This window comes from Temnothorax nylanderi, unplaced genomic scaffold (genome assembly GCF_030848795.1).
Source record: "Temnothorax nylanderi isolate EJ_2023f unplaced genomic scaffold, tnyl_v1.0 TNYL_tig0292_pilon, whole genome shotgun sequence".
NCBI classification, from domain to species: domain Eukaryota; kingdom Metazoa; phylum Arthropoda; class Insecta; order Hymenoptera; family Formicidae; genus Temnothorax; species Temnothorax nylanderi.
In genome coordinates, this window is record NW_027249354.1 from 76,371 (window position 1) to 99,835 (window position 23,465).

The window sequence follows — 23,465 nt, forward strand, 5'->3', positions numbered from 1 at the left end:
CGAAGACCTTTTTTTTCTGGGTCTACGTTCAACAAAAAAATCAACAAAAAAAAACATATTTTACGTGACTTAAACTATAGAGTCCCATAGTGGGGAAATGAGAGTGGAAGACAGGAACGGACAAGTTCATACGTGCCGTGATGCGATTATTCTATTTTAGATAAAAGTTTTTATCTATATTTTAATAATTTTATTAATTTTTTAAATTTATAATAAATCGGTTATTCTTTCTAAAAAAAGGCATGTTAAGTCGATAGTCGAATTTATTGTTGCCGCTTTTCCGCGATGCTGATTGGTTTTCTCGCTGCGCTTACTTCATTTGCAGCTGTCATCGTATATTTTGACAGTTGTGTGTATCAAGAAATTAATAGTGTAATAGTAATAGCATAATGTTAAAGCTAAATAGCGCGCGCGAAGCGCGCGTCTGTGGTGCTAGTATAATTAAAAAGGACATTACCGCAACATATATATATGTATAATTTAAACATAGAGGAGGCTAATGTTAGATGAAAACGGAAGAGATAGATTGAAAAATAATTTTACCACTATTTATGCTAATATTTAATTTTTATTCGTTATTTACATTTTTGCTTCATATACAATGTTATCTAAGGCAAAAGCAACTAGTTCGCAATCTATAAGCGAACTTCCATCGGACATCTCACTAAGTACTTTTCTCGCTTGACATTTATCCGTGATACGATTTTGTCGCAAGACTGTTACAAAATGGTTATACTTATTACTAACATGTTATATATTTTGACATAAATTGAAATATACATGTTCGACACATTGTTCGATTTCAAACAAAAATAATATAGGGGAGACCGGGGCTAAGCCGACAACGGGGCAAACTTGACACTAGGCTTTTTGCCAATTTAAATCTATCGTAGAAACTTGCCTTTTCTACTGTAAATGCGTCTTTATGTGCCAGTATTATCAACGGAATTTGGTAACATTCTGAGTTATAGTGTAATTTTTAACGCGACATAAGCGTTTTTGATAGTGAAAAGTAATTTTTCTGATCTCTCGAAAATGTCTACTCTTTCATCGAGCTTTACTCTTGCGAATCTACCGGTAAGTGATTTTGATGGGAAATTTGATGCTCTATATGAATCCGATAATCGTTTTTGCATATTTTCAAAATTTTCATGTTTTTGAAGTGACAAAAGTGAAAAACGACGTCCGGGGCAAAGTCAACACCACGCCGTTTCGTCGGCTCCCAGTAACAAACGATGCTTGTCATGCAGCCGTATGGCTCATGACAAATGTATGCGCACGTCCGATCGCGAGTTTACCTGCATTAATTGTTTTTCAGACATGAGTTTAGATGAAGATAATTGAAACTTCAACAATTTTTGTTCTCATTATTTTAAATGATTGTTCTAGCTACTTTATTCCGAATTTTTGTACTTTTTAAATACACAATAAACAATGTATTTTTATTTTCAGACAGTAAAAAATAAGTTCCAGATCAAATTGTGTCGATCAGACAAAGTGTTGAGTTTGCCCCGGCGGGGTGTCGAGTTTGCCCCGGCATTTTTCAATTCGAAAATTTGTCTTCGCGTCACTTTTCCTTTCCTGGCGGCAAAACAAAGCGACGTACAGCAAAACTTCCTGAATCAATTTTGTACCTGAAGAAACACTCTTTAAATATGTACCATTGAATTTGCCTAAAAATTTTAATTAAATATTAAAAATTGCCTTTGAAAAAATAGTGTCGGCTTAGCCCCGGTCTCCCCTAGTTGCTGGTATCATGTATAAGCATGTATCGCGCAATGTAAGTTTTACAATATTAGCGTCACGCATTTTAACAAGTTCTATAATTAGATCTCGAATAGACAGCGATGAACCGACAGTCGACTGCATGAGTTGTTCGATATCCATGCGTCTTTCGATGATCGTTGTCCACGTTGCATGAGGAAGCACGATCTGATTTCCCCGATTGTCGCCAAGAATCAATTCCACAAAGGATGTAGATCCCACATTGATTCCGATATCCAAATATTTGTAAGCCGTGACTGTCAGGGCAAATCGTCTGCCCAAGATACGAGGCGTATAACGAGGTTCCGATTTATTGAAACTGTAAAAAAATAAAGTAGATAAATTAATAAAATTTGAAAAAATAAATTTGAAAAAATAAATTTTAAAAAATTTATCCAAAGTAATACTTACGTTTTGCGCTCGTCCGATGAAACTTCACGAGGCTTAGGCGTATAACGAGGTTCCGATTTTGCACGAGGATACGGTACGTAATAATTCATACTTGTGCTGCTTCCCTCGAAGCCGCGAAGTCCCTTATCGGGAATATCAGTGAACATCCACTTCTCAGAATTATTTACGTCTTCACTGCGACCAGCCATTGTTCTTATTTCTCCGTAAGAGGTATACTTTTTTCACTGTTGAAGTTGTCGCTTCGAATGACGAGACTCGATTGATTTTGACTTCGTACCACTAGTTAAAACGTTAACTCCGTTTGCAACGTTTTAGAAAAATTGGACGGCACGCGCAGATGAAAATTATAAGGGAAGGGATAATTCCCCTTCCTTCAACATTTTCAAGCACCAATGTTAGCGCTGCTTACATAGAAGTTATAAAAAAATTCATATAAATGACTAAGAAGTGGAAAATGAACCAAGTATACGCGACAACACCCTACCTTCAAAATTATGATGTGGTGGGGGAAATTAGGAGAGGGAAACCACTAACAACTAATGGGAATGGGGAAAAGAAAATAAAGCATTGTAAAATTATATATAATTTATTTTTTAAAAAGATCCCAATTCTTCTGGCGTCGCAACCACCAGTTAAATAATTTTAATACATTTTGTAATGCGCAATTCTTAACATGTTTTCCGCATCGCATAGTGTTAGTAACATCTAGATTATTTAAAGATTTGATATCTTCGTAATCCACATCCAAAGTCTCGATGATCAGATTTTCTTTCGCATAATTCTCAAGCAGATCCACCAGCCATTCTTGTTTCTGGCATCCCTTGACGTACACGATAGTCGGCGTCTCGTCATCCTCTTCTGTACCAAGCACGGCTGACGTAATTAGGCGTTTTACCATACCGTATGGCACGTTTCCCTCATCCTATGGTAATCCATGGTGATTTGCAATCAACCAAGAAACACACGACTTGTCAGATTTTGTGAGAAGACTCCACGGCATGGGGCACGTAAAGATGTAATGCTCCAGAACGGTCCCGTTTCTCAGCACTGCTGCCTCCTTTACGACAAATTTCATCCCGACGATGAATCCTTGCAGATCGACAAACGTTGGCACGATCATGATGCAACGAAGGAACGATCCTTACTGTACCATATCGCGCTACATATGTCGCTCTTATATCGGATTATTTGTCAACATGGCGATTTAAATGAGTTTGCGCACTACATTAGACAGCGGGCAGTATTCGATTATGCGATCATGCAAGATAAGACAATAGGCGGTAGTATTTGCAGATACATTTTCTTTACAGTCAAATTCTATTCGCACATCACGGTGGCACTCTTGACAGACTTGTTTTGTCGTGAGCAATCGATGACAACAAAAGGTCCTTCCATCAGGAATGTATACAAGCTGCAAAGCGTATCACTGGAATCGTATCCGTAATAAGTTTTACGAAAACGCGCGTACATATCAAAAAGAAGGCCGTATCGATTTTTAGTAAAATCTAGGTTCAAGTCATCGTACGGATAAAATTCGGAGTTTAGATAAAGCTTGACATTGGTCAAATTACAGTCATCGAATACGCTAACATTTTGAGACATGATATTCTTGCGGCCGGTCTGCAGCGCAAAAATAACGTATCGCGGCTTCTCTAGCTGAGTCGCAGTCTTGACAGCCCACGAATGCTTGGTCGTGCTCTGCAAGAGGGGATACTCGTACAGATCCCACGAACGAAAACTGACACTAAGATATCGCCCGCTCCCCAAGGCCCGTAACAAGGATAGTTTATTAACCTCGTTTAACGTAACGTGAGGCATTCGCCACTGTACTTTAAACAGTTCGATTTCCGGCTCCCTCGCCGGATCTCCTACAATGCAATTGTTGTCGCTACGCGCACGTATCAAAATTAATTCGTGACAAGCATTAACAACGACGCGTTTGTAATCTTCACAAAAGCCCAGCAACATCTTGAGCGGTACGCAAAAGTTGAAGTATCCTTCCGGTATGCTCGATGAAACGTCCCATCCGGCATTCCGCATGAGTTGAGAATCATTATACGATAGCGATACGTAGTTCTTGATGGTACTTGTTATTCCAACGTTTCTGTTGCGATCAATCTCCACACCGTTGAGCTCATATCGAATCTCATCGAACATGAACGCTGCACAATTATTTACAAGTGTTGCCTGAGACGTGTCACTCCTTTTCTTTATTATCAATCTTCCTTCGACGTAGAGAAAGCTTTCACACGGCAACGTGTATAAATCTTGCTGTTGTATGGGTATTCTTATCTCATCGTTGTGTCCAAACGTCGTATTGGCGTACGGATTGTACGTGTGAGTCTCAATCTTGACGACGCTATCGTCAAAGATCGGTTCACCTCCAATGTTTAAGATATTAGCCATTTCGTACGACAAAACCCAATGATTTCAAAAATTCAACGTTCGACGCAGTGAGTTTCTTCTTTGGCGATCGGATTGTCTCTCTAATTTTGTTACTCGTCTGTCGCACCTTCTCCGCTTCGTTCAGTATGAGCATCTCACGGTTTACCACAGTCGTCGTCTTCGCACATGCAGTCTAACGGTGATCTCTTCTCCGCGAAAATCAATCAATCGACCGTCCTGATCCACGACGCGAATCGTTAGATCAGTAATGCTCCGTACAATGATCGGAAGGTAAATGATCTGCGCCGGCGTTTCCGATATCTTATATCCTGGTGGCACATTTGGTGAAAACTCATGTATCGTGTGCACATACTTGTCGTTGCTGTATGCACCCGCGGTCACGTTACACTCTATGCGAATGATGTTTACACTGATGATATTTATCGGCACGTCCGATTCGTACCATTGTCGCGGCTCCAGCACGCGTTCGAAGAATTTACGTTCGGTATCGTGTAATAGGTTTCGAAATCTGTCAGACCGAGCTCGTAATCGCCATCGCTCAAATCCACGGTGGGAAAGTAGCTTACCGCGAGGATGCTACTCTTGCCGGTGAGCGTAAATGTCAGTGACATGTTTGAATGAATACTGAGTTCAAACAATGCAACGCCAGTCTTTAAATTGATCGTCAACCGTCTGTAGAAAGCGCAGACACAGTTGTCCACAATTGCTCTGATCGTATCGTTGATAAGGTGTGCGATTGTACTCGATTTGCGTCACGTTGTTCTTTAGATACAGCACCAATTCTCTCGGTGGTCGAAGATTACCATAACTGTCGAAATATATGGCTCGATCACCCCTCTTCGCGTATGCCACCCAGTGAGTACCCGGTCCCTCAGCGTTATCCAAATTCACAATGCCACTCTCGTTTCGACGCACTCCATCCTTCGGTAAAGAAGTACGCATAAAAATACCTCTAAAATATGGAATGTGCATACGCTTTGCAAGTTGTTGCAGTTGTACGTTGGTAGTTACACCTTTCGGAATTTTTAACGTTTCCTTGACATTTTTTTTTTTACTCGAGACTCCATGCCCGCGTTTGTATGGAGCGAGATAAAGTCCGTGACCTTCCATGGCGCGATTGTGACGTTTAAGTTCTTCCAGCTGACGCCGCGCGACTTTGTTATCGTTCACAGCCTTCGCGACTCCCGCCGCTCCACCGACCAACGAACCGAGAACTCCCAACAACGGTAGAATGGGCAAGATACCACCGCGTTTCGCCGCTGGAAGTATCCGTTTTTTCGAATCCGCTCTCTTCTTCACCTTCGTCTTCGCCTTCACCTTCGCCTTCATTTTCAAACCCATTCCGAGCTTCCACTTAGCCTTCATGGCCGCCCAGACGGCTATAGCTGCAGCTTTCTCGCAGAGAGTCGAGTCTTTCGCGACGGCACGTCCTAGCGCTCTCTCGGCGAGTATCTTGTCGGCCGCGTGTCTCTCGGTGAGATCGTTGCTGCGAGAATAAGCTATGTCGTGTTCGCGACACGCTGCGTCCAATGCATTAATACCTTGATCACCTCTTGCCAATCGTTTTTTTAAAAGAGTGCCCGGACCACAAAACTGATAGCCGGGGATATGTAATTCGAATGGAAGTGCGTTTATCGCGAGTAGGAAGATAGTGAGACTCCTAGGCCGGGTGTTCGAGGGGGGAGCGGGGCGGGGGGGAACTCTAGCGCCGCGGTCCGGCCAAGGGGTCTGCGGGGGGGGGACCTGCGTTCCCAGCATAGGGTTCGCGGGGGGGGGCCTCGAGATCGCGGAGGTCCTAGGGAAGGGGGGGAGAGGGGGGCGGGGGATCAGGCGAGCGCGTCGGGGCATGATCGATAAACAAATGCCGCCTCGCGTCGATGTTCGGCCGATAGTATTTATAAACAGATGTCATTTCACACCTCAGATGCGAGCGAGCGGCTATAATTTATGACCTGCGACTAGCGTGACGCCGCGGTCCTTTTCACTTTTCTTCGTAGGAAGAGCCGCTTATCGGGGTTTCGCGGCGCCATTCGGTTATGGCGTCGCGCGTTACAAAGGCGAGCGCTGATGACAGGCAGCTAGATTTTATAAACACTAGACGGCATAAGCGCAGCAACGCGACTCAATTTCTATGGGTATCGACGAACGTCGATGACAGAATTTATAAACGAATATCATCTCGCACTGCAGATGGTCAAGCATCGATGGTCGACATAGGTACTTGACCAAAAATTTTAGGCGATTTAACCGTCGCGGTACGTCAAAAAAAACTCCGAGATATATGGGGTAATAAAAAGAAAGTTGGCCTGGGAGTCTCTCTCGGAGACCCCCGCTGTGCATGTCTAGGGTCCCGATGTCCTCTTTACGCATGGTGTTTAGGACAATTTATAGGTTTTTTGGCGAACATGCGGGTCACAGGTTCACTAGGTCATGTTTTTTTTGCAGCACCGATCGGTTATGACGTCGCGCGTTATTTCCTTCTTTCCTTCTTTTCTTCTTTCTTCCTCTCGAAAAGGACCGTCTTCTCGTTCGCGTTCTCTCTCTCTTTCTTATTCAATAATTGGACTACATGCCCTTCTCTAAAAAACTAATTTTTTAAATATATTAAATATGTATTGAACCATGCCATAAGAATTTTAATACTTCAAAAATCAAAATATTTTTTTAAAATAAAGAAGACTAATAATGCAGCTTATATTTAAGTATCTGAAAATATTCTTTAATCTACATAATTATGTATCGCAAATATTTTGATGATTTGTAAATATATTTTATTATATATAATTAAACTATGTAAGGAAGGGGAGAAAGAAAAGGAATAGATATTATAATTATTTAATATTTTTTTCTTTTTTATTTTAAGAAAAAATGTATATCATAAAATTAAAAAAATTTATAAGTGCAATATATTGAGCATGTGGAGGATCTTTACCTGAAACACACAAATGCAATAATGATTAATATAAAGCAATGTTTATTCAATATTTTGTATTGGAAAAACAAGTAATTTACCAGTGTTCTTCTTCTTCCTCTTCAAAGGCCTCCATATCGAATAAACGACGTAATCCGAAAATATCGCCGTCCCCGGAAGTTTCCCAGATTACAGCGTTGTTTTCCTGGTCATCCGTCCTAAACCAACGCACCCAACGCTGGCGCGCCAAATTTATGAATCCTCGTATATTAATCTCATGCATGTATATAACGCGCTGAAAACAGAATAAACAAAAATTTAAAAAAATGTAAAATTTATGAATAATTTCATACGTACCGGATTGCGAGGGATCCGAATCCTCACCATATTATTTATCTTTATTTCAACTACGGGCAAGTTGCCTACCCATATCCACTGTAACAAAAAAGAATAACAATTAAAGTAATTTAAATCGACCTGACTGGCAATATATATAACGTCTTTTCGATATGAAAAAAAGAATGATTATTTAAAATATTTAAAAATTATTAAAAATATTTTAAATATACAATTATGTAAACTTACTCCTGCAGCTGGATAAGTAATTTCGATATGGTCTTCTATTCTTTCCACACGTTCGGCCATAATTGTAATTTTTAATATGCAAATAATTTAAAAATAACAACAAAACTTGTTCAAAAAGAAATCACTAACTTTTGCGAAATTTTCATGAAACACGTCCGAACTGCTCGGGAACTCGACGAGACTTTAACGAAGGTTGCAAAACGAAGCGGGGGTAAAATGTCACCAGAGAAAACAATATGGTAACAGTTTAAAATCGGACAGCCCCTTACGACGAAAAGAAATAAAGATGAAATATGTCTCGCACTACAATGGCGGGCAAGAATACATAGGCGCGTTCTATGTCGCTCGCGTCCCTTCGCTCGCGTTCTCTCTCGTTCGCATCTCTTCGTTCGCGTTCTCTCTCGCGTCTCCTCGTTCACGTTTCTTTTCTTTATAATAAATAATTGGGAGAATTGAAAGATAATAAACTTTTTATCATATAAACGTTAATTTATTTCTCATGTGTCGCATCGTATACAATATTGTCTAAAGCATAAGCTAATAATTCGCAATCGATAATCGAATTTTTATCAAAAACATCGTGCAAGGTTCTCGCTGCATCACATTTATCGGTTATACAATTTCTTCGTAAAATGATTACAAATTGTTTAAATTTTTCACTTACGCCATGAACATTTTGGCATAGTTGAAAATACACATTCTCGACGCAATGTTCTAGTTCGAACAAGAAGAATACGGTCGATGATTTCATATACATGGAATTATTATGCAACATAAGTTTTACAACATTCGCATCGCGTATTTTTACGAGTTCTATACGCAGATCTCGAATCAACATTGATGAAGGTGCGGTTGACTGTAGGAGTCGTTCGATATCCGCACGTCTTTCAATTAGCGCTGTCCACGTCGTATGAGCCAACACCATCTGATTTCCTCGGTTATCACCGAGAAGTAGTTCCACAGAGGACACAGGTCCCACGCTGATTCCAATATCCAAATATTTATAAGCCGTTGATGTCAATGCGTATCGTCTGCCTAGTATACGAACCGCGCGACGCTCCAACGAGATGCTGTAGAAAAAAATAATGAGATTACTTTCAAAATAATACAATTCGCAAAAAGATATAAAAATATATAGCTCTATAAATTAAACAAAACTTACTTGTTTTCACACGTTGGAGTTTCAACATCGGGAATCGGTACGTAATAATTCATACGTCTACTGCCGCCGTTGCTTCCTTCAACGGAATACATTCTTTCTCTCGGTTATGAGAAGCGGACCGTTCACACAAGCAGCCGATACGAGACTAATCGTATAAAATTAATCGAGTATACGCGGCAATTTCCAAAAAACTATGATGAAGGAGGGGGAAATTAATGTTTCTGTAACGCGCAATCAGAGCTCTGAAATTTAGGAGAGGGGACTAAGGTAGGATTTTTTCTGTATTAAGACGTATACCCCCTCTCCGCATGACATCAACCGTGAAACATGTTCAGACATGTTCGTCTAAACCTGATACCCCCCCTCGAAGCTCTCAAGTTAGAATTCGTCACGTATACCTACTTATTATTTAATTTTTTTACACTATTGACTAATGGGAAAGGGAAAAGGAAATTAAACATTGTAAAATTTATATTTTTTTATTTAAAAAAAATTACATCTCTCTCTGGCGTCGCGACCACCAGTTAAATATTTTTAATACATTTTGCAATGCGCAATTCTTAACATGTTTTCCACATCGCACAGTATTGGCAACATCTAGATTATTTAAAGATTCGATATCTTCGTAATCCGCATCCAAAGTCTCGATGATTAAGTTTTTTCTCGCTTTATTCTCAAGCAGATCCACCAGCCATTCTCGTTTCTGGCATCCCTTGACGTACACGAGAGTCGGCATCTCGTCGTCATCGTCGTCGTCCTCGTGCTCACCGAGCACGGCCGATGTAATTAAACGTTTCACCATGCTGTACGGCACGTTTCCATCTTCCCATCGTAATCCATGGTGATTGTGAATCAACCAGGAAGCACATGACTTGTCGAATTTTGTAAGGAGACTCCATGGCATGGGGCATGTAAAGATGTGATGCGCCAGAACAGCCCCGTTTCTCAGCACCGCTACCTCCTTTACGACAAATTTCATCCCGACGATGAATCCTTGCAGATCGACGAACGTTGGCGCGATCATGATGCAACGAAGGAACGATCCGTACTGTATCACATCGCGATACATCCGTCTCTCTTATATCGAAATTTTTACCGACATTACAATTTACGTGAGTTTGCGCACTACGTTTGACAACGGACAGTATTCGATTACGCGGTCATGCAAGATGAGACAATAGGCGGTAGTATTTGCAGGCACGTTCTCTTTACAGTCAAATTCTATTCGCACATCCACGGTGGCGCTCTTGACGGACTCGTTTTGTCGGGAGCAATCGATGATGACGAAAGGTCCAAGCGTCAGGAATGTAGTCAAATTGAGAAACGTATCGTAGCGATCGTATCCGTAATAAGCTTTACGAAAACGCGCGTACATATCATAAAGAAGGGCGTATCGATTTTTTTCAAAATCTAGATTTAAGTCATCGTATGGATAAGATTCAGAGTTTAGATAAAGCTTGATATTGGTCAAGTTACAGTGATTGAAATAGCCAACATTTTGAGCCATGTTATTTTTGCGACCGGTCTGCAGCGCAAAGATAACGTATCGCGGTTTCTCTAACTGAGTCGCAGTCTTGACGGCCCACGAATGCTTGGTCGTGCTCTGCAGCAGGGGGTACTCGTACAGATCCCACGAACGAAAACTGACACTAAGATATCGTCCGCTTCCCAAGGCTCGTAACATGGACAGTTTATTGACCTCGTTTAACGTAACGTGAGGCATTTGCCATTTTACTTTGAACAATTCGATTTCCGGCTCAGTCGTCGGATTTCCTATAATGCAATTGTTATCGTTACGCGCTCGTATCAAAATTAATTCGTGACGAGCGTTAACAATCACGCGTTTGTAATCCTCGCAAAAGCCTAACAATGTGTAGAGCGGAACGCAAAAATTGAAATATTCTTCCGAGCGGGTAGGTGAAATGTCCCATCCAGCATTCCGCAACATCTCCGCCTTGTCATACGTTATCGATACATAGTTCTTGAGAGTACTGGTTATTCCAGCGTTTCTGCTGCGATCAATCTCCACGCCGTTGAGCTCGTATCGAATTTCATCGAACATGAACGCCACGCAATTAGTTACAAACGCTGTCATAGACTCGTTACTCCTTTTCTTTACCACCAATCTTCCTTCGACGTAGAGAAAGCTTTCGCACGGCAACGTGTATAAATCTTGTTGTTGTATGGGTATTCTTATCTCGTCGCTGTGTCCAAACGTCGTATTGGCGTACGGACTGTACGTGTGTGTTTCAATCTTGACGACACTGTCGTCAAAGATCGGTTCACCTCCAATGTTAAGGATATCGACCATGCTTTCTCAGATATTTCGCACCGCGAATCCCAAAGATCGTAGAAATTCAACGTTCGATGCGGTGAGCTTCTTTCTCGTCTCTTTTTTAGCTCCACCGAATGTTGATCGGGTGATATCGTCGACCGCTGCCGTAAAGATATTCTTATCTCTCGCGTGCTCCGAGTCGTTCAGTATGAGCATCTCATATGTCGTCCGTACACTCGCGCGCGTTATCGCTGTCGCAGTCGTACGTGCAATCTGACGGTGATCTCTTCTCCTCGAAAATCAATCAATCGATCGTCCTGATCCACAACGCGAATCGTTAGGTCCGTAATGCTCCGTACGGTGATTGGCAGGTAAATGATCTGTGCCGGCGTTTCCGATATCTTATATCCTGGTGGCACGCTCGGTGAAAACTCGTGTATCGTGTGTACGTACTTGTCGTTGCTGTACGCGCCCGCGGTCACGTTACACTCTACGCGAATGATGTTTACGCTAATGATATTTATCGGTACGTCCGATTCGTACCATTGTCGCGGCTCCAGCACGCGATTCGTTGAAAATCCCAGCAGCGATCCAATGTTGTTCGGTTTGTTAAAGTTTACTCTGAAAGCGCACTTGATCTCACTCTTCATCGTATTGTTGTTGGCACGAATAATCAACGGATAGTCTTCATCTTCGCCGACGTGTTTCTTTCTCGCGACATTATTGGATTGATCCCGTAAAATGACGCGTCTTAGGTACGTGTTTATATCACGCAATTCGTACGATCCTTCGGGAATGGTAATTTCCTTGTCGTCAAAGTAGAATTTATTGTTCGAAGAATTCACGTTCGGTATCGTGTAATAGGTTTCAAAATTTGTCAGGCCGAGCTCGTAATCACCATCGCTCAAGTCCACGGCGGGAAAGTAGCTTACCGCGAGGACGCTACTCTTGCCGGTGAGCGTGAATGTCAGCGACATGTTTGAATGAATACTGAGTTCAAACAGCGCGACGGTCGTCTTTAAATTGATCGTCAACTGTCTGTAGAAAGCGTAGACACAGTTGTCCGCAATTGCTCTGATCGTATCGTTGAAAAGGCATGTGATACTCTATCTTCGTCATGTTGTTCTTTAGATACAGCACCAATTCCCTCGGCGGTCGAAGATTGCCAAAACTATCGAAATATATGGCTCGATCTCCCCTCTTCGCGTACGCCACCCAGTGAGTACCCGGTCCCTCGGCGTTATCCAAATTCACGATACCACTCTCGTTTCGACGCACTCCCTCTGTTGGTAAGGCAGTACGCATGAAAATACCTCTAAAATATGGAATGCGCATACGTTTTGCCAGTTTTTGTAGTTGTACGTTGGTTGTTACGCCCTTGGGAATTTTCAGTATCTCCGCGACTTTTTTTTTTCTTCTTCGATGCCACTCCTTGCCCGCGTTTGTACGGAGCGAGATAAAGTCCATGACCTTTCATGGCGCGATTGTGACGTTTCAATTCTTCCAGCTGACGCTGCGCGGCTTTGTTATCGTTCACGGCCTTTACGACTCCCGCCGCTCCGCCGACCAACGAGCCAAGAACTCCCAACAACAGTAGAATCGGCAATACGCCGCCTCGTTTCGCCGCCGGAAGTATTCGCCTGTTCGATAATCTCTTCTTCTTCTTCGTCTTCTTTGTTTTCAAGCCCATTCCGAGCTTCGTCTTAGCCTTCATGGCCACCCAAACGGCTGTAGCGGCAGCTCTCTCTCCGAGAGTCGAATCTTTCGCGGTAATGCGTTTTCGCGCTTCCGCAGCGAGTATCTCGTCCGCCGCGTGTCTCTCGGCGAGATCGTTGCTACGCGAATAAGCTATGTCGTGCTCGCGACACGCCGCGTCTAATGGATTGATACCTTGATCGCCTCTCGCCAATCGTTCTTCTAAATGAGTGCCCGGGCCACAAAATTGATAGCCGGGAATATGCAATTCGATCAGAAGTGCGTTTATCGCGCGATTTAACAGGCCTCTACCAATTTTTTTCGTTGACATTCGCCGCAATCCTTTATCATTGGCGCGGGACCGTCGATGTGCGTTCGCTGCCACGGTTGATTGTAATGTTCGTAACAGCGACGATAGGTCTGAACCTCTAAATCCGCCTTTATATGTTCCGGAAGCTTGTCCCACACGCAGTGGACGTGATCACCGCACGTTTGCAACAGAACGGCTTTCGGCACAAATTGCAGCTGTTCGGCGCTCAAGCCGCGAATATCGGAAGGTCTCGACAGTAGGACGAACATCTTTACTACTGAGCGATTCGCGGTTCCGCTCGCCTATAAATAGGCGTTCGAGTCAGCCAGAGAGTCGGCAGTGTGGAAAAAATGAGATTCGTGCGACAACCGTTGGCGATTCGCGTGACCAATTGCGACGACAGATTACGGTCGATGGGGGGCAACGCGGAGAAACGCAAGCACGGTACGATGTTACCGACTACTATACGCGCGATCATTTGCGGCCCCTCGAATTGCGGTAAAACCAACGTTTTGATAAGCATGTTGGAAAGTCCGCACGGCGTACGTTTCGAAAACGTGTACGTATACTCGAAATCGTTGCAACAGCCGAAATATCAATATTTGGAGAATTTGTTGACATCGATCGACGAAATCGGCTACTTTACGTTCTCCAATAACAGTGACGTCATTCCACCGAGCGACGCGCGTCCAAACTCGATCTTCGTCTTCGATGACGTGGCGTGCGATAAGCAAGACGCGGTGAGAGAGTATTTCTCAATGGGCAGACACTCGAGCGTTGACTCCTTCTATCTCTGTCAGACGTATGCGAGAATACCTAAACATCTGATACGCGACAACGCCAACCTGCTGATCCTGTTCAAACAGGATGGTACCAATTTGAAACACGTGTACAACGATCACGTAAATACCGACATGCCATACGACGAATTTTGCTCGTTGTGCCACGATTGTTGGCAACAAAAGTACGGATTCGTAGTGATAGACAAGGACAGCGCGCTTTTGAACGGCCGATACAGAAAAGGATTTAACGTGTTCGCGATACCACAAAAGCGATCAGTCGTTGCCGATACCTCGTCGGAGGTGAAACGTTAGCGTTATAGAGACATCGACACTCTGCTTTGTTTTCCCCGCGATGGCCGCGATCAACGGGAGCGAGAATATTCGCGAACGCGAGAAGATCGTGAAAGAGATTGCGAAAACGAGTGATTCGATTCGCAAGAAACTTCGCGCTTTGAAGACCGGTAAGATCGAGAAGGACATTGAGTTGGACACGCACTTTAAGCCCCTCATCGGACCGCTGCAAAAGATCGTCGACAACTCGATCGCGGTGAAGGAGGAGCCGGAAAGAGTCGCTGACGCGGGGATGGAAACGTTACCCGATCAACAGCGCGAAGAGGAGGATGCGATGTCGAAAAAGAGGAGACGAGATAGCTCCTGGTCGAATCGCTTCGGATCGACGCCGCTTAATTTTCTTAAATCGAAACGATCGAAAGTTGCTCCACTAAATGTACCTGCACTGATAACCTCTACACCGTCCGCGGCGACGCGAACCGTACAACGTACAAGTTCCAAATCACTCGCGAGCGATGATGATGATGATGATGATGATGATGATGATAATGATGATTTCGAAAGCATAAACACAAGTAATCTTGAGACGTCCATTCGAAAGCAATTGCAGACAGCGGAGGGTCGAGAAATATTTGAAGAATCAAAGCGAGATCACTTGGGTCCGTTGGGCCAAAAGTACATCGGAACTGCTTTGAGCGACAATCAAAAGGTTATAGACTACGTGTACGGCGTTCGTTTCGACAACGATGGAATGATGCTCGGCAATAAACGTTTTGACGTGGACAAGGCGGATAACATAATTATCGGCGATGTACGATATATCGGCACACCTGGTCTTTACGAGTTGATCTTCAAGAGTCAACCCAATAACGACATCTACACGGAGGACGATAAGCAAACGTACAAGAGCATCCTGTTGGAGACGAGTGCTCATAAACGCAAACACAATGCGCATGCTCCATTACTGGGCAACAGGGGATACAAGTATAGATATGTAATCGCACCGTTGATATCTATCGAATCCAGAAAGAAAAAATCTGGAAAGGGATTATCCATGCCTCGCGCGATGACGCTAACCAACAATAAGATCGACTACGTGCACTGGGACGACCCCAACGAGCTGGTGGATCGTCTCCGATTGCTCGACGCTTCGCGCCACGCTGGCAACAATGCTCACGACAACGAGATCATGTCGATCATCGAGGAACTTCGCGAAGCCGGACTTATTATAAATTAAACCATGCGTCGGTGAACCATTCAATCAGCATTGAAATGCCGATCAACAAGTTTGGCATATCGCTCGGAAGAGACGGGGCGGAACCATACCATCGATGGAGCGGATTAATGAGAAATTTCGTGCGCGATAACGCTCTGTGTCGCACCGTTACGGACTTTGACGCAAGGTTGCGGAAGATTCGCCGCGTGGCGCAACCGGAGGCTGACGATGACGTGGTTAATAAACTATACGTTGATCAATTCTTTAAAATGTTGAGCAATCAACGAAAAGAATCAGACGAGAAGCTGACTGCGTTCGAGAAGGATCTGCAAGCGTTACGGACTACGATAAACGAGCTTCGCCATTCGACTATCGTTGAATCAGACGCGACAACGAACAACAATGGACAAACGGTTCAACAGAAACGACTATCGAAAGGCGGCGAGTGAAGAGAGGAAACGGTTAATTGACGACGGCGACGAACGAAAACGAACGATTCGAGAACGGTTGTCGGACGGCTGTCTAGCGGTTCAAGAACGGTTATCGGACGGTTGTCGAACGGTTCAAAAACAGCTTAAAAACGATTACGAGCGGTTTAGAAACAGCTGCGAACTACGCGGAGACAGGAAAGGCTACAAACGGTTAAAGAACGACGACGACGACGACGACGAATGGAAATAAACGGTTAACAAACGGAAATAAACGACTCAGGAACGGCTAACGAGCAGTTATAAACGGCAACAAAAACATGACATCGCTAAAATCCGACGGACGTAAAAATATCGAGAAGCAACGACTCGTTGAGGAACTGCACGCTCCGGCGAGAAGAAATTTTCCCCGAAGACACGTCATAGTGCGAGGGTACGATGACCTGTGGCAGGCTGACATCGTCGAGATGCGTCCGTACTCACGTTTCAACGGAGGCTACCACTACATACTTACCGTCATCGATGTATTGAGCAAGCACGCGTGGGCCGTGCCACTCAAGGGTAAAGGCGGAAGCGAAACAGCTAACGCTGTCGCTGAGATCATTCGCCGCAGCGGGAGGTGCCCTAGTAACCTACAAACCGATATGGGGAAGGAATTTTACAACACCGACGTGCAACGTCTCGTGAGGAAACACGGTATCAATCATTATTCCACATATTCGGTATTGAAGGCGTCGGTCGTCGAGCGATTCAATCGCACGCTCAAGAACGACATGTGGAAGATGTTTACGCTCAATGGAAGTTACAAATGGGTTGGCGCCTTGCCGCGACTCGTATCGGATTACAACGCGCGCAAGCATCGAACCATCGGCATGCGACCCGTCGACGTTACCCCCGCGATCGCTGAAAAACTCTTGGCTACCGTATACAGCGCGATAAAAATCGCAGGTCTGGCAAAGTTCAAAGTGGGCGACTCGGTACGCGTTAGCAAATACAAGACGATTTTCGAAAAGGGTTACACGCCGAATTGGACCACCGAGGTGTTTAAGATCGTTAAAGTGCAGCATACCAATCCCGTAACCTATCTACTCGAGGACTATCGTGGAAAATCCGTCGCTGGAGGGTTCTACGAACACGAGTTGCATCGCGCGACTTATCCGGACGTGTATCTCGTGGAGAAAGTACTGCGCAGGAGGGGCGACGAGGTTTACGTTAAATGGCTAGGATTCGATGGATCGCACAACTCATGGATACATAAGGAAAATGTTATTTAATACGTGCAAACTTTTTTTATTTTTAACATAAAAAATATGTAATATGTAATACATATGTAAAGTGTTTGATATATGAAATACAAATAAAGTATGTGAAATACACACATGTGCAATATATTTATTAATATTCTTTCCAATACTGTAATATAATACTCACAATACGTTACGTTATACTACATACATTCATACATTCATACGTTATACTATTACATACGTTATACGACATACGTACGACATACATACGTTACATACATAACTACTACATACGTTATACTATTACATACGTTATACGACATACATACGTTATACATTCATACATTCATACGTTATACGACATACGTTATACTATTACATACGTTATACTACATACATACGTACGACATACATATACTATTACATACGTTATACTATTACATACATATACTACTACATACGTTATACTATTACATACGTTATACTATTACATTTTATACATACAATACACTACGTTTTCGGAGGGGGTATTTGATAATGTCCCCACGGTAACGTATCGGTCGAATCGGGTATAATGTATCGCTTATCGTCATACGGACTCAGAGCGATTTTCGTTTCGTTCACGGTGTACACCTCGTGCTTTTCCGATCTTATGCAAGCCTGCTGTCGCGTCATTTCAATTTCGTCTCGCAGACACCGCGTGTAATCGTCGAACGTTATCGACCTGGCTACGACATTACTCTTAACACCTTTAGCCTTTTTCGTATCTTTCTTACCGTCCACTCGCAAGGCGTACATCTTTGCTCTAAGCCCGATGAATTCGGTCATGATCGCACCGTTGTTTTCGTCTTTCATCAAGCCCGGCACCTTCTTGTTCTCGAGCGGTATACCGTACGCGTTGTCGATCGCGTAATCGCTCGTGTCGAATTTAGCGATATCGCGTTTCATGTTCTTGTACACATCCTCGCATTTTACGTGATATATCAGACTGTCCGTATCGGTGTACATAATTCTACACATGTCCTCATACAGGGGAGACATGTACTCGTGATGAAATTCGTACAAACACGTCTTGGATATATCGAGAATGCACATGCCGACGTAAATAGGTTTGTCAAATTTAACCTCGAGTTTTCGCAGTTCGACGGCTATCAGATTTTCCGAAAAAACGGTCCTACTGTGAAAATTTGGTTTCGAGATCAGTGCCTCCGCGCCGTATCTACCGCTCCACTTTGTTAATAATTTTACATTAACGTGATTTCGAACATTCTCCATAGTTTTACCGAAAACCGCGTTGTTCATCAATTTATATAAATTTTTCTCGAAATCGTTTTTGACCAGTGTTCTAAATTTTGTATTAAGTTCGATGTATTCGCGGAGCCATGGAGATTGAGAGAATTGTAATACGCGATGAATTTTTGTGACGCGAAGGCCGTGGCGCGTGCACTGCTGTAGGTTGCGGTAGTGTATTACATAACGCTTCTTATCGTATAATGTTGCGAGAAGTTTTTCCTGTCGTTTGCCGGGCGGTTTATCGCGCGTTGGACAGAACGGTAGGTCGGCGTGCGCGTCGTGTTTATTCTGCAGATACTCTATGTCGACTTCGAGAATGTAACCCGTGGGCGAATCCAACGCGACATCCATAACATTAAAATCGGTTACGTTTTCGACCCATTGAAAATCTGCATAGGGCAATGGTTGACACATCGCCCAGCCGTACAAGTTGTTTACATCGAAATACATCAGGTATGACGTTGGTTTCGACGAATCATAAGATTGCATGTACCTGTTATTGGCTTGTGCGTATCTGTTTGAACATTGACTCAAACCGCCGCGTATACCACGTTCGATGAACATGACCATATCAATGTCCGTGAGCAGTTCGAAATTGATACGCGTATGTTTCAACATAGCGTCCCACGTAAAACCTGGTAGAGTGTAATAATACGCCGGATCGAGTCCATAACTCGCGACGCAGCTATCGCGAAAATTTTCAAACACGTCGGCCAATAACAAGACATCGATCTTTAGATATAAATCGCTGTATTCGCCCAAGGTTCGAACGGAGAACCGCTGCCAGACGTTAACGGCGTGCTCGTAATCGCTCTCGGATACGGTGTCACCTGTCAATGAACTGTAAAACGAGTCGCGCGATGGTAAACACGAGTCCTCCAACTTTTCGACGCAGTCAATGTACTCGTACGGAAATACACCTTTTCGCGTCAGCAAATCAAAATTTTCTGTGGATAATTCACAAAATTCGCGTTGTAATATTTGCAGTTTATCCTTGCTGAGATATGATGCTAATTTTTCGAGACTTGCGGTGAGAAATTTGTATGAGTCAATGAATCTTAATTTGATGCAATTTTTTCTGTCTTTATCCTCAGTGCTTTTAACGTTCTTCGTAAACGAAATGTATTTTTCTTTGGTAATTGGGAGTAAGTCTACACATCCTTCGTACGCGGTAGCTATTGTCTTTATTATAAAATGAGAATCATAACCCGATAAATTATGAAATATTACTGGGATAAAGTGAGAATTTTTATAATTCAAGTTACAATTAGAATGCGCGGGACCTCGATAATTGCCGGTCAAGTGACAGTGATCGCGTACTCGCACGTCGTCTGGCTCGAACGGTTTTTCGCACACGTGACAGTGCGTTGCGCTGTTAAACTTTTCCCACTCGTCTCGCGTGAAATCCGCCATGGGTATATTAGCGGACAAGATGTTCTTTACGTCGTGTGCTAAACGTCTTAGTTCCTCGGCGAACCACGCGACGCAATCCTTATCGCGACGAAATCGATACGTGGATAACGAGTCGTCGTACGAGCACCGCACGTAGTATCCTATGCTAAATACCTGATGATGTTGAGACTTGAACGTGGACGTTGTCGGATCCGCATCCGTCTTCTCGAGGGTACATTCCAGGTCGGCGTATACGACATATGGAAGTCGTTCCTTCCTGCTGTGATTCTTAAAGGTATACCACTTGTCGTTATCACTCGGTAACTTGATCGCGCAGTCGTTCATCTGCCGACAGTCGACGGTGTGGGCTTCCAATTTCTCGCTCGTGTAGAAATAATGTAAACAGCTGCAAAAAGAAAAACACAATTTTGTAAATTATTAAATAAAAAATAAAATATTTTTTAATTTTATTAAAACAAGTATAGGTACTCACCGATCGCAAAAGTATTTCCGACCACGGTGCCTGCTCAATTGCGTGCTCACGAGGCTGGATAGATTTTTTATCCACGCGAAATGTCCCACGTTGTCGTCTCGCGGGTCCTGCACGTACAGCAGATTTACGTGCTTTTCTCTCTTCCGGTCGGTGAGCCGTATCGAGAGAACGGTTGGCGTCTTCTCTCCCTCGATGGTATACACATTGACGGATATATCGTTGCGTTGTTCGAACTGTTTAATCTGTTTCAAAGTCATTGGAAACTCAATGTCTTGTAATTTTAATATTTTTGCGTAATGAGGGTACGAGGATTCTCGATATGTATGATCCTTGGCAGGATACAGCGCGGCGACCACTGACCACGCGAAGCACGCATTGTCCATAGATTGCACGTTGATCACAGCTTTTTTCGATTTAATTTTTTTCGGTAAATTGATGTAACATCCCGCGCGCAAAGGATTGTACTTGTTCACGTTCACTGTCAAATTGAGTATACGCGATAACGCCCACCCGCTGTCGCGTTCCTGAAACTCTTCGAGTTTCGCTAATGTGGGCTCGATAACGTGTAGCTTGTACCACTCGCGCAGATCGGACCGATCGGACGAACGAAAGAGTTCACTGTTTCTCGTGCTGATACTTTTGTTCGCACGTTTCTCACCCGTCACAAACTCACCGTTGAACACAGTGTTTATCTTTACACTTGCGTGTCTTTGCATGACATTTTGCACATGATCGAGCACGATGACTTCAGCATCTTCGAGAAATTTTTGCGGTTCGATGTAATTTGTATTTATCACTGCACCGGTCAATACACGGCTTTCGAACGCGGCATCGATCTCTCGCCAGACGAGTCTTTCCACGTTTTCGCTACCGCTACTACTGCCCGCCGCGTACTCACCACCGATATGTACGAACCGTCTCTGTAATAGAGTCTTCACACCTTCGAGTCGCGCGATTCTTGCCACTAAAGATTGTCTGTGTCCCGGATTGTTTGTTTCGCGGATTGAGAGCCGCGGACGTTTGGAACGACAGTCTTCTTCGAGCTGCTCGATAAACTCCTCGCATCGCTGTGTCCATGCAAGATATTCGCTTAAGGTAGCGATTTGGTCGGATTGTTCCAACAGGTTGCGTTCCGTTTTATCGATATGTTCCATGTTTTTTAATACTGTCTTTTTCACACTATTTTTTAGATCACGTCACATTCTTCGATGGAGCACTTGCACGTGACTCGCTTACACGTTGGACAACGTCGACAGAAATATAGAATGGAATAATGTTTAAGCATAAGATTATAAAGACTGAAGAAGGGGACATCAAAGTGCCAATCATTAAAATCATTAAGTTCACGGTCAAGAGCTCTTTGAATCGATGTATGATTAGGACCTATTATCTTATTAAAGATATGTAAAATTGATCTCTGTCTGTTCATGTTTTTCATCACCGCCAATTCGACGCACTTCCCAATGCCTGTGCGAATTTGAATGAGCATAGTATCAGTGAGCATGAGCATATCAGTAATAACTTCATTCGCCCAATAGCGATACTCCTGATACTCCGAATCAAAGTCAGGTTTAAAGTAAAAATCATAAAAATAAGAATTATCACGAGCTTCACGAGCTTCACGTTCTTTTGCCTCGTCCCGCAGCCGCCGATACAATTTCCGTCTCACGTTATCCGAATCCCATTCATAAGGATAATTAATATAGTCGATAGCGACTCTTTGTTTAACGCTGCGTCGATCAGTTCCGCGTATACCTAGTTCGCGATCGCGAAGAAACTGCACCGGTGATGTCACATCCGTCAATTTCACTCCTCGATCTTCTTCACGCAGAACATTGGCGACATCGTTTATTAAATCATCGTCAGATTTCTCTTCTTCACTTGGCCATTCCATGTTGCGCACATTTATAATGCCCCACTCGCGATAATGTTTTTTTGATCAATTCTTGCAAATTGGGCACATTTTGCATGGATATATTTGGAACAATGGAGTGCGACAATCTCCGCAAAATCGGCCGTTCATTGCGTTGTACGGCTCGGTTACATGCTCTCGATATTCACGTATGTGCTCACCAGTATCTGGTACAGTGAGCATGCACGAATAACACAGTTTATCCGAACCTTGTATAAAATAAAAATAAATCGCGCAACACTTCGTATGTCCATCCAGCGCTAAAAATTCGGGACGTGGCACTAATTTATTGACGACTTCTTTATGATCGTTGTCTTCATCAAATAATCACTGTCGTCCGTTAACGCGCGATCCTCGTCTACATCCATATCGAAATTATTGTCATCTTCTTTATCGTGAAAAATATTCCTTTGTATTGAATACTCGGCACAAAAAATGCAAAATAACCGCTATACTTTTTCCAATCGATGTACCGACGCGTAGACTTTCAAATCACAGACTGTGATTTTGACTCGCTTCATTCTTCCTTATATACTTTTTCTATTGCCTTTTCCTCTCGTTTCAACTAGAGCATCGCGTATCGTTTCTTCTGTTTTAGTGCATGGTGTGCATACACTGCAGAGAAACAATATCACCCATAGAAATTGAGTCGCGTTGCTGCGCGAGACGGTTAAGTCGCCTAAAATTTATGGTCGAGTATCTACGTCGACCATCGATGCTCGACCATCTGCAGTGCGAGATGATATTCGTTTATAAATTCTGTCATCGACGTTCGTCGATACCCAGAGAAATTGAGTCGCGTTGCTGCGCTTATGCCGTCTAGTGTTTATAAAATCTAGCTGCCTGTCATCGGCGCTCGCCTTTGTAACGCGCGACGCCATAACCGAATGGC

At 43.3% G+C, this 23,465-nt stretch overlaps 1 protein-coding gene, 1 long non-coding RNA gene and 1 pseudogene across 2 annotated transcripts; 1 reads left to right on the plus strand and 2 right to left on the minus strand.

The window, feature by feature from the left end:
- Nucleotides 1–579: 579 nt before the first annotated feature.
- On the minus strand, nt 580–2,363 carry LOC139780691 (uncharacterized; annotated as a pseudogene).
- A 16,485-nt stretch (nt 2,364–18,848) lies between these two features.
- LOC139780687 (uncharacterized) lies at nt 18,849–22,075 on the plus strand. Its single transcript, XR_011720308.1, has 2 exons — nt 18,849–19,229; nt 21,852–22,075. It is a non-coding gene; the product is annotated as an uncharacterized lncRNA (long non-coding RNA).
- Nucleotides 20,523–21,856, minus strand: LOC139780686 (uncharacterized). The gene has a single exon (XM_071719424.1). The coding sequence runs from the start codon at nt 21,813–21,815 to the stop codon at nt 20,658–20,660; it is 1,158 nt and encodes a 385-aa protein (XP_071575525.1). The 5' UTR covers nt 21,816–21,856; the 3' UTR covers nt 20,523–20,657.
- Nucleotides 22,076–23,465: the final 1,390 nt, after the last annotated feature.

Coding starts and splice junctions, on each gene's coding strand:
- LOC139780686 (XM_071719424.1), bottom strand. CDS start 21,815: ATGGAACATATCGATAAAACGGAACGCAACCTGTTGGAACAATCCGAC.